This window comes from Cyprinodon variegatus, unplaced genomic scaffold, assembly GCF_000732505.1.
Source record: "Cyprinodon variegatus isolate N-32 unplaced genomic scaffold, C_variegatus-1.0 Scaffold12, whole genome shotgun sequence".
Taxonomy (NCBI): domain Eukaryota; kingdom Metazoa; phylum Chordata; class Actinopteri; order Cyprinodontiformes; family Cyprinodontidae; genus Cyprinodon; species Cyprinodon variegatus.
The window spans coordinates 1,129,823-1,145,117 of NW_015150465.1; the positions used below are offsets into that span (position 1 = coordinate 1,129,823).

Below are 15,295 nucleotides of genomic sequence, written 5' to 3' on the forward strand. Positions count from 1 at the left end.
TTAAACAAACCAAACATCAACTAGATGTTTTAATCATGTCAATCATTAATGCAAATTATACTCAAAACAGGATGATTAAAATATTCATATTGCTATTTTCTTTCAAGATAATGAGCTAAATATTATTAATAAGAGATTAACTAAACGCAGTATGTTTACAAGTAAATAATTATGGAGCTATAAATGCAGCATTAAAATTTAGTCCTGGCAACAAAACAGGAAAATATTTTAGCTTCATGTTCAAAATTAAAACTTCTTATGTTTTGCTGTTCAAAAAGCGATAAATAGTTTCATCATTCACAGCTGTATTTTGAAAAAATTCAATAACACTACTTTGGGGTCTGACAAGCCCATATTTTTTATTCTTGTCTCATTCTAAACTAAACATAAAAGGGTCTGTTTTGACTTTTTTAAAGAGTAAAGATTCCTTAGTTCTCAAAATGTGTTAAAGTATTTCAGTTTTATTGGCACAGGTATTTTATTTATCTATTTATGTTTTTACCAAATAAAAAATGCTACCAAAATACAGGTATATATATACGGTGAAGTATCTTTGAGTCTTATCTCCATCACATGACAGAAACACTCCAGCTCTACTTCTGGACCCATTTTGATAGGATTTTCCTGGTGATAACACTTAACCCTTTATAGTACACTCAGGGACATACTTTGAAAATAAAAAATTCAAGCCAAGAGTGTTATTGGCATCCAGGAAGACGTTATTACATTTTGAACATTAAAAATATGTATGTTTTAATGGCAAAAGTTTATGTCAGTGTAATAACAAGAAACGGACACTTTCAAGAAAAATAAAAAGTGCTTCTATAAGAAATTCATGAAAAACACTCAGAGAGTGAAAGAAAAATAACCTTAATGCTGATGAACGCGCTAACATTTTAAACTTTTTTAGCATAGCTTATTAGCTATTTAACTTTACTTTTTAATTTGTATTTATCTATTAAACTTTTTCTCTTACCATTTTCTTCATTGTTAACTTTTTTCAACTTAATTTACAATAGGTAATAAATTATTCAAGGCTCATCTAGTTGGTCAAATGACAAAATAAGATGTGCAGCCATGTAGCAGTATCTTTGCTGATTGGCTGGATATAGATCTTGTGCTTCTAGACCTCACTGAGGGATGGGGTGACTCCATCTGTAAGGGGGATGCAAGTGATCAAAAACGGTAACTTGCCCTATAAAGGGATAAAGATAAATATTGTGGCATTTTATTACCAAATGATCTCATTACCCCTCTGTCATATTGTTATATTACATTTTTTTTAAATCTCGATTTTAGCTGTTTTCTGGTTACAGACTAAACTTTAGCCATCAGCATGATGGAAATACTGCATGTTTGCATCTTTAAACAAATCCATAAAACCATGTACCATAGTTCCCTGTCTGCATTGTCTGTCCTTTCCACCTGTCTGTCCTATGCAGCCTGTGTGTGTACTGTCTCTTTAAACTTACCAACCTGTTTCATCTCCTCATTTGATACTGACTGAGTTCCAGCTCATACCTTTACACTTTGTTTCAGTCGAGGAGGACCAACAGACAGCTTTATCACCCAAAAAGAAGCAGCGTAATGGAGGAATGAGAAATTCTCCAAACTCCTCACCTAAGATTACGAGGTAAGAAACTGGTGGAGAACATATAGAAGAACATCCTCTGTGACCCACCCTGACCTCCAGCCCAACCCCTTAACCTATTTTTTCCACACACAAAAAAAACAAAACATGTCAGACTTGCAAATGCCACATGGTTTCATGTGACACCCAGAAACTCTAGCACTTAAACAGGTCTGGCACTAATGACAGCACCTAGCAGGGAGAGAGGCTCTAAAGGATGGATAGCCCAAGGCTATTCATCTATTGTCGGATCCCTCCGAGGTCTTTTCGGCACGTAAGGCCACAGATGATATGTATCATCCAAACGAAAGGCGAATTCAAATGCTACCTTGCTTTTATCTAGTCTCATGAAATTAAACCAGCGCTTATTGATCTTGACTCACGATAACGCTGTTATTCAACAAGAGCCCATTACCAGAATGATAATAGTAGCACTCATTGTCATTAAGTGCCATGTTATAAGGAAGCATGAGGGACCTGCAGCCTGATGATACTGAGGCGCAGATGACTTTTTATCAAACCTGACAGATCACTTTATGTTAGCATTGACGAATATGACTGCTGCCATATGGTTGACATTTTTAAAACTAAGTCCACATGTTTCTATTTTTAACATAAGAGGTGCAGATAGGTGATAAAACAAAGGTTAGAAAAATGACTTTGTTCTATAATAAATAAAATTATTTATATGTATTGGTTAGCATTTCCTTTGATCGTAGGCCTCAGGTATTTTAGGGTGGGTGTTTCTCCCCTATTTGATTTGCTTCAAAGTGGTGCTGTTTAACCGCTGCAGGGTATTTCCAGATTTTTTAGCTAAAAAAATAAACAAAAACAAACAAAAAATGGGCTGCTTGAGCACTACAGCCATCAGCCAAATGTGAACACACCAAACTGATCCATCTACTCACCAAGTTAATCACAGCAATACAGGTGGATGTGTTATTCCATTCAGCCTCGGCTCTCGACACGCTGGAGAGGGATTTGCTGCGGTGGCCTAAGGGATACCTCATTGTAACAAGTGCTGAAAAAAAAACATCTGAGTATATACTGTATCAAATGTGTTTTTATAGGACTTGGAGCCTCAAGGCCCTTGTAAATAAGTAATGATCAACAGATTGGCTGTGAGTTTTTGAAGCAACCCTTTGTCAGTATACATGACGGGAGGTTTTTCAAAGACTTTTAAAGCCGTCAGTGCTTGTGTAAGATTTAGAAGGAAAAAAATAAATCATGTGTATAAAGTTTCAAGCAAATCCATTTAGACAACTTAGATTTTTTTATTTTGCATTTATGTATTTCCAAGTACAACCAGATTTAAGTGCATTTATTATTGTTTTATGTTTTAACCAATATTTCACAATGAGACAGAATTTATCTTCCCACTTTTTAAAGTAGAACAACTAAAAGATTATGATTGGCTAGAGAGCATCTAAATCTCAAATCCTGCTACAGATGATCAATTCAGTCTTAGTCTGGACTGCTCTGCCTCTCACATTTGTTTTCTCTTCAACACTCTTGTGCTTTTGACTTATGGAATCCAGTGTTTGTTATTCCAGTGCAATAATATTTAATTACCAAATTTGTACGTTTAAGATTAACATAGTAAGCAAAAACATTTGCAGCAACACAAACGACCTACAGTTATTTCAGTGAGAAAGAATCGCCTCCACATCTAGCACACTAACGTGTTACTTCTGGAGCTTTGCAGTGATGACCTCACTGAAATTAACACCCCTTGCACAGCCTCTTTGATGGGTCATAAGACACATCTAACTGCGGCATGTCAAAACGTGTTTGGTCACATCGAAGCGTCTTGACATACACGTCATGTCTGCCACTGCACTGCCGCAGCAATTGGCAGTGTCGGACAGTGACAGGCCGTCATGGCTGACGGTGAGCGATAGCTATCCTGGCAGAGCTCAGCTTCAACAGTCATCACTGCAAGGACAAACTAAAGCGACAGCAGCTCCATTGAGTGAGTGCTCAACATTTGACTTTTGATGAAATATTTAACCAAGGTGTAAAACCTCTAAGTGCTTTCACTGCTATAAAGATTTACATTTAGGGTCAGATTAAGCTGATTTGATCATATATAGACTGAGAAATGGATGGAGATTTATTGCTGCTGAATCATTTCATCAATTTATCCCAATTTTATACCATTTAACTATTTCATTTATGTTCTTATCTGGTTTTCACAAAATCTAAACTTTAATTACTTGTTTAAAGCTAAAACGACTAATTGTTTTAATGATTATGCAAAGTGAAAAAACTAGAAACCAAAAGATAGGTCAAAGCATGTCTGTTGGAATGATGGAAAACAAGCTTTTTGGGATCATAAAACCATTATCCAAACAGTAGTAATTGGACCAAGGCATCACCCAACCAACTAGTAGATTTATTCACCTGGGCTCCAAGTCAAGAAAATGGTAAAATAATCATTGGTCTAAAAATCCATTTATGATGTGGATAATAGCTCCACATTTCAATGCCATCTTTTCCTAAACATCGAGCTGTTAGCTCTGCATTTGAAGGAGGGAGACAGGAAGTTCAGTTAGTTACAATAATTAAATACAGAAATGTAAAGAAAATCCTTCCACAAACCCCTAGAAATATAAAAAAAATAATAGTAATGATTATTATTATTATGAAGAAAATAAATAATGAAGTGTAACACTACAAATTTATATAATCCTTTGGCAGTTTAAATACGGGAGCCAAATATCGTTGTACAATTTTAACTTTAACTGGATTAAATTAACCTGTTAACTATATTTTCTAGGGTAAAGTATGGTACATCTAGGAGCAATTCTAACTAGTTGTCCATGTTTAATCATTTAAACATGGAGAAAAACAACCTAATGCTCCCTAATACTTAAAAGCGCTCTGTGATTTTCAATTTTCCACCAATAAAAGTATAAATGTCAACCACTACAAATAAATAGAGTTAATATAAACAACAAGAAATTGCTTCAAGCTTGGCTTTTGTGCAAATATAAATATTGTAAAGGTATTCAGACATGAGTATTTAACATGTCATATAAATTTGATATCAGTAGCTATTCAATTTTCTTTTTTTGCTAGCTCTTCTACTCAGATACATGCTTATTTGTGAAAAACTAACTTTTCCTTTAGCTTGTAAAATATAGAACAATTAGATTTGCACTGAAAAGCCTTGAAGAACCGTTAAAAAGTAGACTTTGCTCAGATGAGGAGGCTAAAACTTGACCTTGCAAAAATAAATTTTTGAAAATGGGCAAATGCAATAATCAAGCATTTTTGAAATGAAGTTCACGAGGTATAATAGTGTAGCATCTGTGAATATTTTGTGCTTTTACTACAAATATGTTTGGTTTTAACAGGAATGTATTTTTCTTTTATGCCCTCTCTAAACTGTGATATTGGGCAGACAACAATACCTACTTATTAGCCTCTGGATCCATTTTAAAGGCCTCAGGTGCATTTAAAGAAAATCTGATAAAAGCCTCTATCATGCAGTCATAAATTGATGAAAATATATTAATTGCCTGCATGACAAAGACAACATAAGTCTCATTTCAATAGAAGTATCTGTTTAGAAAGAGTGTAAAGAGATATTGGGACATAGATCAATTAACATCAACATTAAAATAATGTAACCTTAAATTAAGAAAGTCGTGTATTTCCTAACTTTGTGGCATATGCTAAAAAACTATCTGAACGTATCATGTGCAAACAATATGTTATCATTACGATGCTATATCTATAATATATAATATGAGACAATTATTGGCTCTTTCTAAAAGTACTGCATTTTTCCACTCATAAATTCTTAGTGCATTGTCAAATTGAAAACTAACTGACTGAGTGGTAGCTAGTGACAGAAAATATCTTTCCTTCCCCAGCTACATCTGCTGCAGAAAGGACATCTAGCTCTTGCCTCGGGGTATATGAGCCCAAAGCAAGTTTTTTGGCTTCAGTCTCTCACAGCCTGAGGGATGCTGGTTTCAGCTGACACTTTCATACATACTTAACATGTTATTTTAGATGGCATTCTTTTAGTGCACTCACTTGGATTTAAGACATGCTCCTTTTAAGGATATGTCACTTGAAGTGTTTTAAAGGTTTTAGTACAGTAAAGACAGAGGGCTGCTGTCTGAATTTTTTTAAACATAAATTTAGCATTGGTCTGAATCTGACAAAATAAATCTATCTCATAGATCTGTAATGTGAGCAACTTTGACAGGACATGGTTTCTGTAGGTATCCTGAAATGAAAGGCTAATGTTCACCTGGATAAGATAGCAGGGTTTTAGCAGGACCTTAAAGGTATAGAGGACAATCTTTTATTTTCGGTGGATCATCATTGATTATCTGTCCAAACAGTCAGTTAACTGAGTTTGCTATAAAGTCCACTATATAGTCCCCTCTGTATGTGGACGTAGTAAGCTTGTATGAGCTATGAGAACAGTACGTTTTAAGCAGGGCGTGCACAAGGAGAAATGGGCTGGTGCATGCTGTTGCGTGTGCATTTTTGTTTTTTTTAAATTGGAGGAGTGTCTTTTAAAAAATTCTCCACAATACCTTTAAAGATATCATGGTACTAGTTAGCTACTATAGTATAGCATCAGTTACAAGTGGAAAAAACTAACTCAACTTTTCAAACATTAGGAGTATCTTTTATTGTAGCATAATCTTACGAAGAAAAGCTTAAAAAAATAGAAATAGCTTACAATATTATAACAACTATCTTAACATGTTACAAATTTTTAAACATCACTGATGGCAAAAGTAGTAGGGGATGTACTGTAGTAAGGTTGTTTTTTTGTTTACTTTTTTGAAATGACAATGACCTGGATGACTGAAAATCTTCACCAGTATAGTGGGGGATGTTGAAACATTGTTTTATTTCATAACAAGGTGGAATTCACTTAAAATTGTTCACTTTACACAATGCTATTGACAAAGGTTGTATAAAGAAACAAGAGAAATGGTCAAAGATACTTTTTTTTTTTTTGCTCTACCGAAGACGTGGCCAAAAACATTATTACTGAAAGGGCCTTTTTTTGAAGAATCATTTGAATATTTTAAATAACATGTTAGGAAAATCAAAGATTTAGTGAAGGTAGTCACCTTGTTTCTTTTTTTCATCAATCAAAACAAGTGTAGTCCAACCACATGTTTTCCATGCCCATAGACCTGCAGCCAGTGTAGAACATAGATTGAAACTAAACCACCTTGCTCTGGGAAGTTTCTTCATATAGCCCTCATGGTCTGTTTAAACATTAATACCCCTCAGTTTGGAAAGCAAATGCGGTTCGGCAAATTGCTGAAATATTTAAAATCTGGTCTGTTAAAGCTTTTACCATGCAGCTTACTTTCTTCTGAAGCGTTATGCAGTAAGGGGGCGTAATTGCATCTCCTTGCTCATGCCAGTCATCTTGGTTTTGTTGCTGCCGTCTCCTTCCGCGTGGTTGCTGCTGCTGATGTCACTCTGCTTGATGACAGGGCAGTTTTGTTGACATGTCTGCAGATGGCCTTTGACAGCAATGAATGCAGAGCAGGGATAACTAGAAAATGCAATCTATTTCAAGTACAACTGATGTATTTTATTTTCATTTTTTATTTGAAATAACTGTGGCCTTAAATCTAAACCCTCTCATGGTATTAATCTCTTGATGTTTTGGTCCCTCTAACCTTCTGCTTCAATTAGACACGACCCGCTCCTTATCCCAGGCAATGAGCAGGGCGAGACCATGGATGAGAACATAAAAAAATACGACTCCACGGGGATGTTTCACTGGTGCCCATCTAAAGACATTGAGAAGGTCATCCTGGTGGGTCCTGCAACTTCCTTTAAAACACATCTTTTGTCCTGAACTCTACCCTATGAAAGATTGGTGTTATAAAGCACCATCAAAGTTTGACAAGTCACTTAAATTGTCTGTAACGGGCTTTTCGACATGTTATTTGCTACAGTATACACAGGTCCTGTAAAGTTCCTGCACTAATACATGTGGAGCAGTTTTTGTAAAAAGAACAAACATCCAGCATTTATTGAGAAATATGTGTCATGACTGTGTCACGTATAACATTTTCCCAACTCTTTTTGTTCCCTTTAAGACTCGCAGCGAAGCAGCTATGACTGTTCTGAGCGGACATGTGGTTGTGTGCATCTTTGGGGATGTAAAATCGGCACTGATTGGTCTCCGAAACTTTGTGATGCCCCTGAGAGCAAGCAACTTCCACTACCACGAGTTGAAGCACATCGTGTTTGTGGGATCCCTTGAATATCTGAAACGGGAGTGGGAAACACTACACAACTTCCCAAAAGTGTCCATCCTGCCGGTAAATATTGTCAAAATTCTGCGTTTGCTTGGTCATTTACAATATAAAGATGTATTTTGTTCTTATTAACATGCTTGCTGTAATACTTCACAAATATTTAGGCCAGAAAATCGTTGGAGATTCTTTCAAATACTGAAATTTTTCCTTGAAATAAGTTTTTAATAAAATGATGGTGCTTGAAGAGAATTAAAAGTGCATAAAACTTCCTTTTTCAATATAAAGATATATTACATCCTGTTTAAAAGCAAATTTTAGACATATGGATGACATTTTGTCGTTTTGCAACATTCACCTTTATTCAGAGGACAGCGAGAATAAGTTGAATATATGTTAGAAACCATTAATTCTACTTGGTGTCTATCACTCATCTGGGACTGAGTTGCAGGGAAGCAGTCTCAGCAGAGACTCCCAGACCTTCCTCTCCCCAAACACCACCTCTAGCAGGTCTTGGGCCGTTGCCTGAGTTTCTGACAGGTCAAATGTGCCTGAAATACCTCCCGAGGGAGGCGTCTACAGTATGAGGCAATTGACTCCTTTTAATGGGGAGGAGAAATAGCTCTACTATGAGCCTTACTCAGATGACCAAACTCCTCACCCTATTTCTAAGGGACTGCCGGGCAACCCTGCGAAGAAAGTTAATTTCAGCCACCTGTATCCTGTATCTCATTCTTTTGATCATGAATCCAAATTCAATGACCACAGGTGAGGATTGGAACACAGACAGACCGGTAAATTCTCTTCATTACAACAAACTCGTGCAGCATCTGCATTGTAGTGAGAGTTGCCCCAATCTCTGGTCCATTCTCTCCTTACTCGTAAACAGGACCCCAAAATACTTGAACTTCGCCACTTGAGACATGAACCTTCCTAAAGAAGGCATGCCTTCTTTTTCCTGTCGAGAACCATAGCGGAATGTACAACCTTGGCTTCAGCAGGAGCGGTGTGGTTTTTGCTGTGGTTTAATGGGAGTTTGCCTAACATGCTTTGTGGACCTGTAGGAGGCAGTCAGCAATCTCCTCTTGAAGCCGTGGTTCTACAATCAGCTAAACTCTGTTTCTCCTTAAGATTAAAGTGTAATCCCTCTTAAGTTGTACCACACCATCCAGTCTCCCTTTTTACTGCATGGAGGGGACCCACCACCTAACCCAAACCCTTATTTTTGTTTTTTAACACCCTTCCCAAAAGGATTCACAGACCTTTTTAGAAGGAAAAGTTATTTAAGATGGATGGATGAAATTCCAAAAGTATGGCTTGGTTCACAAACACTTTTTTGACAGGAAAATGTGGGGGTAGCATTGTGAGTGGAGTTTGCATTTCTTTAAAAAGATTTTTTTTCAGGGTAATGATATAAAAAGTTCTAAATGACAGACAGTTTTGACCCAAATCCTTGCACTGCCTACTGGGATATGTCCTACCAAACGAATCATAGTTAGAGGAGTGCTAATGGTCTTATTTTTAAAAACATTAACCTTATTTACAAAGATTCTTATAAAATCATTACTGCTAAGAACAGGTGGGATGGTTCAACAGAGCTATGGCTGTGGGTGAGGTTAGCAACTATTAAAAAGATAGCTAGGATTACTCTTATTCTTCTCTAATAATGAGGAGAAATATACTGCCCTTGCTTTGTAAAGAGTCCTCTTATACAGCGGTAAACTATTTTTTCTCTCCAGTTTCCTAGCATTTTGCTTCAGAGTGCACAGCTCTGCATTAAACCAAGGAGCCAGCTTTCAATTTTTTAAGTTTTTCTTTTTCAAAAGAGTTGAGTTTTCTTAGGCAGTATGCAGAGAACTAGCAACCCCATCAACAAAATCATCAACCTCTGAAAGTATTTTTCATTTTATTATATATTTTTATTACCGTATATATTTATTTTAGCATATGTCAAATTTTCAAACTCTAAGTGAATTTTCTTATTAGTTATTTGCAATAATGCTGTTATTAGTTATTAGGCAAATTAATTATGAAATTTCAAGCATTTACAGTTGTTTTTTTATTCATTTGAAATTGTATATTAGAGCTATCTGGTGTATATGTTCATATTTAAAATGAAACAGACAAACAGGTTAACACAGACAAACATATTACTATTTCATTGTATAGAACAAAAGGTTATCTTAATATGAGTCAGATATTAGGCATCTAAATTTGTCATTTCCCAGTTGACAAGGATGAATATTCAGGATAGGATAATTAAAATATATAAATATCAACACAGTCTAAATTGGCTCACCATACTACCACCTTATAACAGTATGTATTGGAAGATATTTTTAGGAGAAAAGTCTAATTTGAGAATTCTATCTGTCATATCACATTATTTAAGTAACAAATATTAATCTCTCCTTCTTAAAGGGCACACCATTGAGCAGGGCTGATCTGAGGGCTGTCAACATCAACCTCTGCGACATGTGTGTCATCCTGTCAGCCAATCAGAACAATATTGACGATGCATCCCTGCAGGACAAAGAGTGCATCCTGGCGTCACTTAACATCAAATCCATGCTGTTTGATGACAGCATCGGGGTCCTGCAGGCCAATTCTCAAGGTAAGGAGTGCCCTATCATAGTTCAGTGTCTCGCCTGGGAGGGACAGGGCCCCGGCACAGAAAATATTTGCTCACTGCACGCTGCATGGCTGACCTGTTGTCGCTGCGTTTGACAGTAAACCTTACTGACTCTTCCTCAGGTTACTGTAACAACCGGTTACCTCACAAACCTCAGTGGTGGCAACATGCACATCACTGCCACAGAAACCTTTGCCTGACATTTACAGTTTTATTTTTCAGTTACTAGGGCTGCTTTATACACAATATATATTTAACACATTAATATTACATCTTAGGGGTTTCTAAAGAAAAAAAAGACCCCCAGAGCATTTGCGTAGTATCCCCCATAATGTAGGCATTGTTTAGCTTTAGGAAAAATGCTTTTAGAAACCTTTTGACCTTAATAGAAAAAAATAAACCTGACAATTTCCTTATCCGTCTACTGCATGTATAACCTCACATTTGCCTTAGTCAGCAGTAAGTGATGGATGTCAAAATATCGGCCATGTATTATACATATAACATCACTGATTTAATGTGCTTACTTGTCAGTCTGAGGAAACCATGAAATGTCAAGTCAATCTGAATTCAATCTTGCATCATTTGTTTTCTATTTCATGGCTCCTCAATGTACATGTTTTATTCTGGCTCTGCGGGCACACAGTCTAAGGGGAACAAAATGAACTATACCACATATATTATATATGGACTAATATTGGTCCCTTACATGAATACAGCAACACTGAACTTAGTTCACAGGATTTATACTGTGCTGTTTGATTTTGTGATAATTTGTCATATTACAACCACAATTTTCATTTAATTTATTAGGATATTATAGGATAGCCCAATACAAAGTTGCACATGAATGTAAAGTGAAAGGAAATGATACATGGTTTTATGTATTTTTCGTTCAGAGCGCATATCATATTAGCCAGTTTTACTTTAATAAATAACTTCATGTGTTAGTAATGAGTACAGCAGCTTATATTAGTGAAAAGATAGAAGATGCTGGTGAACAAACAGCATCACAAAGATAGGCTGTTGAGAAAAATTTAAACCATGGTGCAATCTGTAAAGCAATTAACCAGGTTTTACTCGAGAGATAGGTGTTATAGTTTGGTGATAGGTTTATGGAAGACTAGGCCAGAAAGATAAAAGTAGGAAGATAAATAAAAGTAGTTTTAAATTATTGCTGGGATTGCAAAAAAAAAAAAAAATTAAATACTTTATTGGTTCATATTGTGCTCTCTCTACCTTCATGTATTTAAAAAAGCAAAGTCCAAACTAAAAATAGATGACAACCTTTCAATAGGGATGAAATATTTAACCAGAGTATTCATGATTATTCCGTTATTGCCAATATTGTCTGATTAAACTGGTTGAGTAATTGCTAACTGGAGTATAGACTGTAAAACCTGAATTTTTCTGACGGAAACAAACATTTAGAGCACAAATAAAGCCAAGTCTGCATACAAGGTTGATTAAAGTTGCATAAGGTTGCATTTAACATATTTCATTAATTAGATTGACTTTACACTGATCTTTAACTACCAATGCACTGAAAAGTGTTGCTGTGATAAAATGCATTCTCTTGTCATGCTACAATATTACTTTCAAGGCAGGGAATTGGTTATAAAAACAAAAAACATTGTAGTATTTCTACTGATACTACCTCATTGTATACACTGATGTATATAAGCACCAAATGCTCCATTAATAGATCTGTTTCCTGTTCTTTGTGTTGTTATTAAGGCTTCACGCCTCCTGGGATGGACCGATCCTCTCCTGAGAACAGCCCGGTCCACGGATTAGTGCGGCAGACCTCCGTTACAACTGGAGGAAATATTCCTATCATAACAGAGCTTGGTATGATTGCTGCTGAATTTTTAATGAATGGCATGGTAGCTCTATAACCACATGTTTCTGTACAGTACTACTGAAAAATAAATAACCAATGTTTGCTAACTGGTTAATGAGTGGTTAACAGTCCTAAAAATGTGTTTGTGTTTGACTTGTGCCAGTAACTGTTTTTCCCTCAACACCTGTCCAGCACCATTAGCAAAGCAAGGCAAAAAAGTGCCTGTGATTTCATTCAGTCAGGATAAAAGCAGTGGGACCAGCATACAAATGATAACTGAGCTGGGTAAGAAGCGCCTCCGTCCTGTACTGCAGTGTTGCAACTGCTGCTGCCTCCATATCAGCTTTTTTCTTTTGATTTCTCTTTGCTGCACAAGAAGCTAGTCCATTTCCATGGCATCACTTTGAGCAGAGTTTTGGTTCTGGTTGAAATTGCCTGTCTTGTTTTGCTCCCTGACCCCCCCATCTCTAAGTGAAATAGCTCCCTTTTATTTTTTTTTCCAAGGATTACAGGGTCTTTGATCCCTTTAGAAGTCCTTGTGGCTGTTTTTGTTGCATCTTCTTCGGGATCACATTCTCTGGCCCGTGCCGTTCTTTCATCCCAGCTCTGTCCATAAGACTCGCATTTTTTTCTGTCCTCACAGAGGGAGCAGTTTTCCGACTAAATTTTTACATCATTACTTTCATCCAGCCACTGCATGTGTTCTTTTGTGCTCAAGGACGTCTTTAAAGAAGGTTCTGGGGCAACCGCTTACTTTTATTTGACCTGACATGCGAGTAGGAGTAATTGGAAGTTCTGTCTTGGATTTACAAGACAAACAATGGCATATTGGTTTTACTGATACTGACCTAAAGGAGGGCTTTGAATTTTGGCCTCAAACTTTGAGAATATGCATGCTGTGGTATGGCTGTGTATAAATATCAAACACAGACTTATTCAAGTTAATTTTTTTAATAAATTTAGAAAAAAACATTTAATTGAAACAGAAGAATATTCCTAATACAGACCATACCTGCAACTACTGCCTGTTTTGCACAATCACTCTGCTTTTTGCCTTCCCTTTAATGCAATTCAAGGACATGCTTGACCCACGTCTTTTTAAGCCTAAAACCTTTATATAAGATCTCTGTTTATTGTAAGGCAAGCAATCAAACAGAATATGAATAATTCGTCATTTTCTTTTCCACCCTCCTAACAGTTAATGACTCAAACGTTCAGTTTCTGGACCAAGACGATGACGACGATCCAGACACAGAGTTATACCTCACTCAGCCTTTTGCATGTGGGACAGCATTTGCAGTCAGTGTGCTTGACTCCTTAATGAGTGCGGTAAGTCACAAAAAAAAAAGAAAAAACAAAACTGTTTACAGGCGATAAAAGTGACTATATGATACAGATTAGTAGCAAAACTGCAGTAAAGAATTTACAAAAAGGTAATTTGAACAGGGAACTTGAATTTTAAAACTGGAAAATGGCAACGATTTGTAATTTCTAAGTATTTCATTGTTAAAACAAATGTCATTTTTTCAAATCAAAGTGAAATTCAACCTAATTTTGACAGTAGAAAACTCAATAATGTCGTTCTCACTAAAGCTCCCTGTTGCAATGTCTGTCTGTCTATGTTAACCTGTTGTCATTTCTGGTTTAAATGACAGCCAAGTGGTACAGATTTGAGCCAGGTGCAGCAAAATGCTTTTACCGGTATATTAGCCAGTAATAAGTGCAAGATATAGAGTAGGGGTGTCCAAACTATGGGACAGGGGCCATTTTTGGCCCCGCCATTGATTGTATGCGATTGTATGCAATGAGCAAATTTGACACTTCTTTTACTTCCAACATAATATGCGATATACAAATATGCAATATTTTAAAAAACAAAGTTTTCAGAAGGTTTTTCTGCCCTTTTTATGTTTTGGATCTACAGTGAGTTATGGATACCTATTCCTTGAAACGAACTATTTATTTTACTGCAAAAGTTTTGCATGAATCGATGGAGTAATTTACATTTTGCTGAGAAGATCAAGAAAGTTAACTCCTTTTCAAACTTTTGTTTAAAAAATAGGGAAAAAAAGAAAAAGGTGAGTTCTTTTATTCTATTTGTGGCTCATGTTTCAAATAGCTTGAACACTAGTTAAGGGCATACTCTCTGGTCTATAAAGCAGGTGTACAACTTAAATTTACTCAGTGTATAGAAATAACAAAGAGAATGTTTTAGCAGCCAAATTATCAGGTAGTCATATCAAAACAAAAGGGAAGGAAGCTGGTTTTAGCCCAGCATCTGCCTGATCTCTACCTGTATAAAGGTTCTCAGCAAAATATATTGTGCTATTATTCAGAAATCTTTATAAGTAAATTCTTTCTCAGCAAATTTGGATAATTTTTACCTCCCAACAGGATGTTATGTTCTTAGGAGATTTTTCCTGTCATTGTAACTTGAATTTGTAGACAAATTCTAATGCGATTTTTATCAGATGTGTCCCTCACGCCAAGGGACAATCCGTCAAATTTTGGTGATGATCAAGGTCAAAATCTGTATAAAGGAATCTTTAAAATATTCTCTAAAATTGTGAGATAGGGATATTTGGCTGGACTTGCAGTTCCCCACTAAACCAGAGGGTGGCAGCAGTGAGATTTGACAGCCTCAGCATTGGACTCAAAAATGTCCAGAGGTATTTTACCAAAGACAAAAACAAAACAAAAGGGAACGTTCTTGTTTGTTAGCAGTATCAAACTTATGAACAAATTTTATGGAGCTTTTTTTTTTATTTACCAGAGTTGTGCCTCATGCCAAGGAACAATTCATAAAAATTAATTTGCATGTGATCCAGATCATGTGCGAGTTTTAGCTCTAAGTGTAAATCTCAATTTGGAGCAAAATTTGCTTCTTGGTGGATACTCCTCTTTAAAGGAATTAAACTTCATATCTTCATTTG

General features: G+C 36.1%; 1 protein-coding gene across 11 annotated transcripts in view; it reads left to right on the forward strand.

The window, feature by feature from the left end:
• LOC107089490 (calcium-activated potassium channel subunit alpha-1-like) overlaps positions 1-15,295 on the forward strand; it is a 135,504-nt gene that overhangs the window by 102,470 nt on the left and 17,739 nt on the right. For 6 of the 11 annotated variants that reach the window (XM_015382353.1, XM_015382320.1, XM_015382328.1 and 3 more), the window contains 7 exons: positions 1,540-1,633; positions 7,319-7,442; positions 7,729-7,953; positions 10,309-10,501; positions 12,257-12,370; positions 12,555-12,647; positions 13,561-13,691. In XM_015382353.1, coding sequence (XP_015237839.1) covers positions 1,540-1,633; positions 7,319-7,442; positions 7,729-7,953; positions 10,309-10,501; positions 12,257-12,370; positions 12,555-12,647; positions 13,561-13,691 — 974 coding nt within the window. The remainder of the gene's footprint in view (positions 1-1,539; positions 1,634-7,318; positions 7,443-7,728; positions 7,954-10,308; positions 10,502-12,256; positions 12,371-12,554; positions 12,648-13,560; positions 13,692-15,295) is intronic. The other 5 variants (XM_015382383.1, XM_015382374.1, XM_015382345.1 and 2 more) reach the window with 1 other exon arrangement.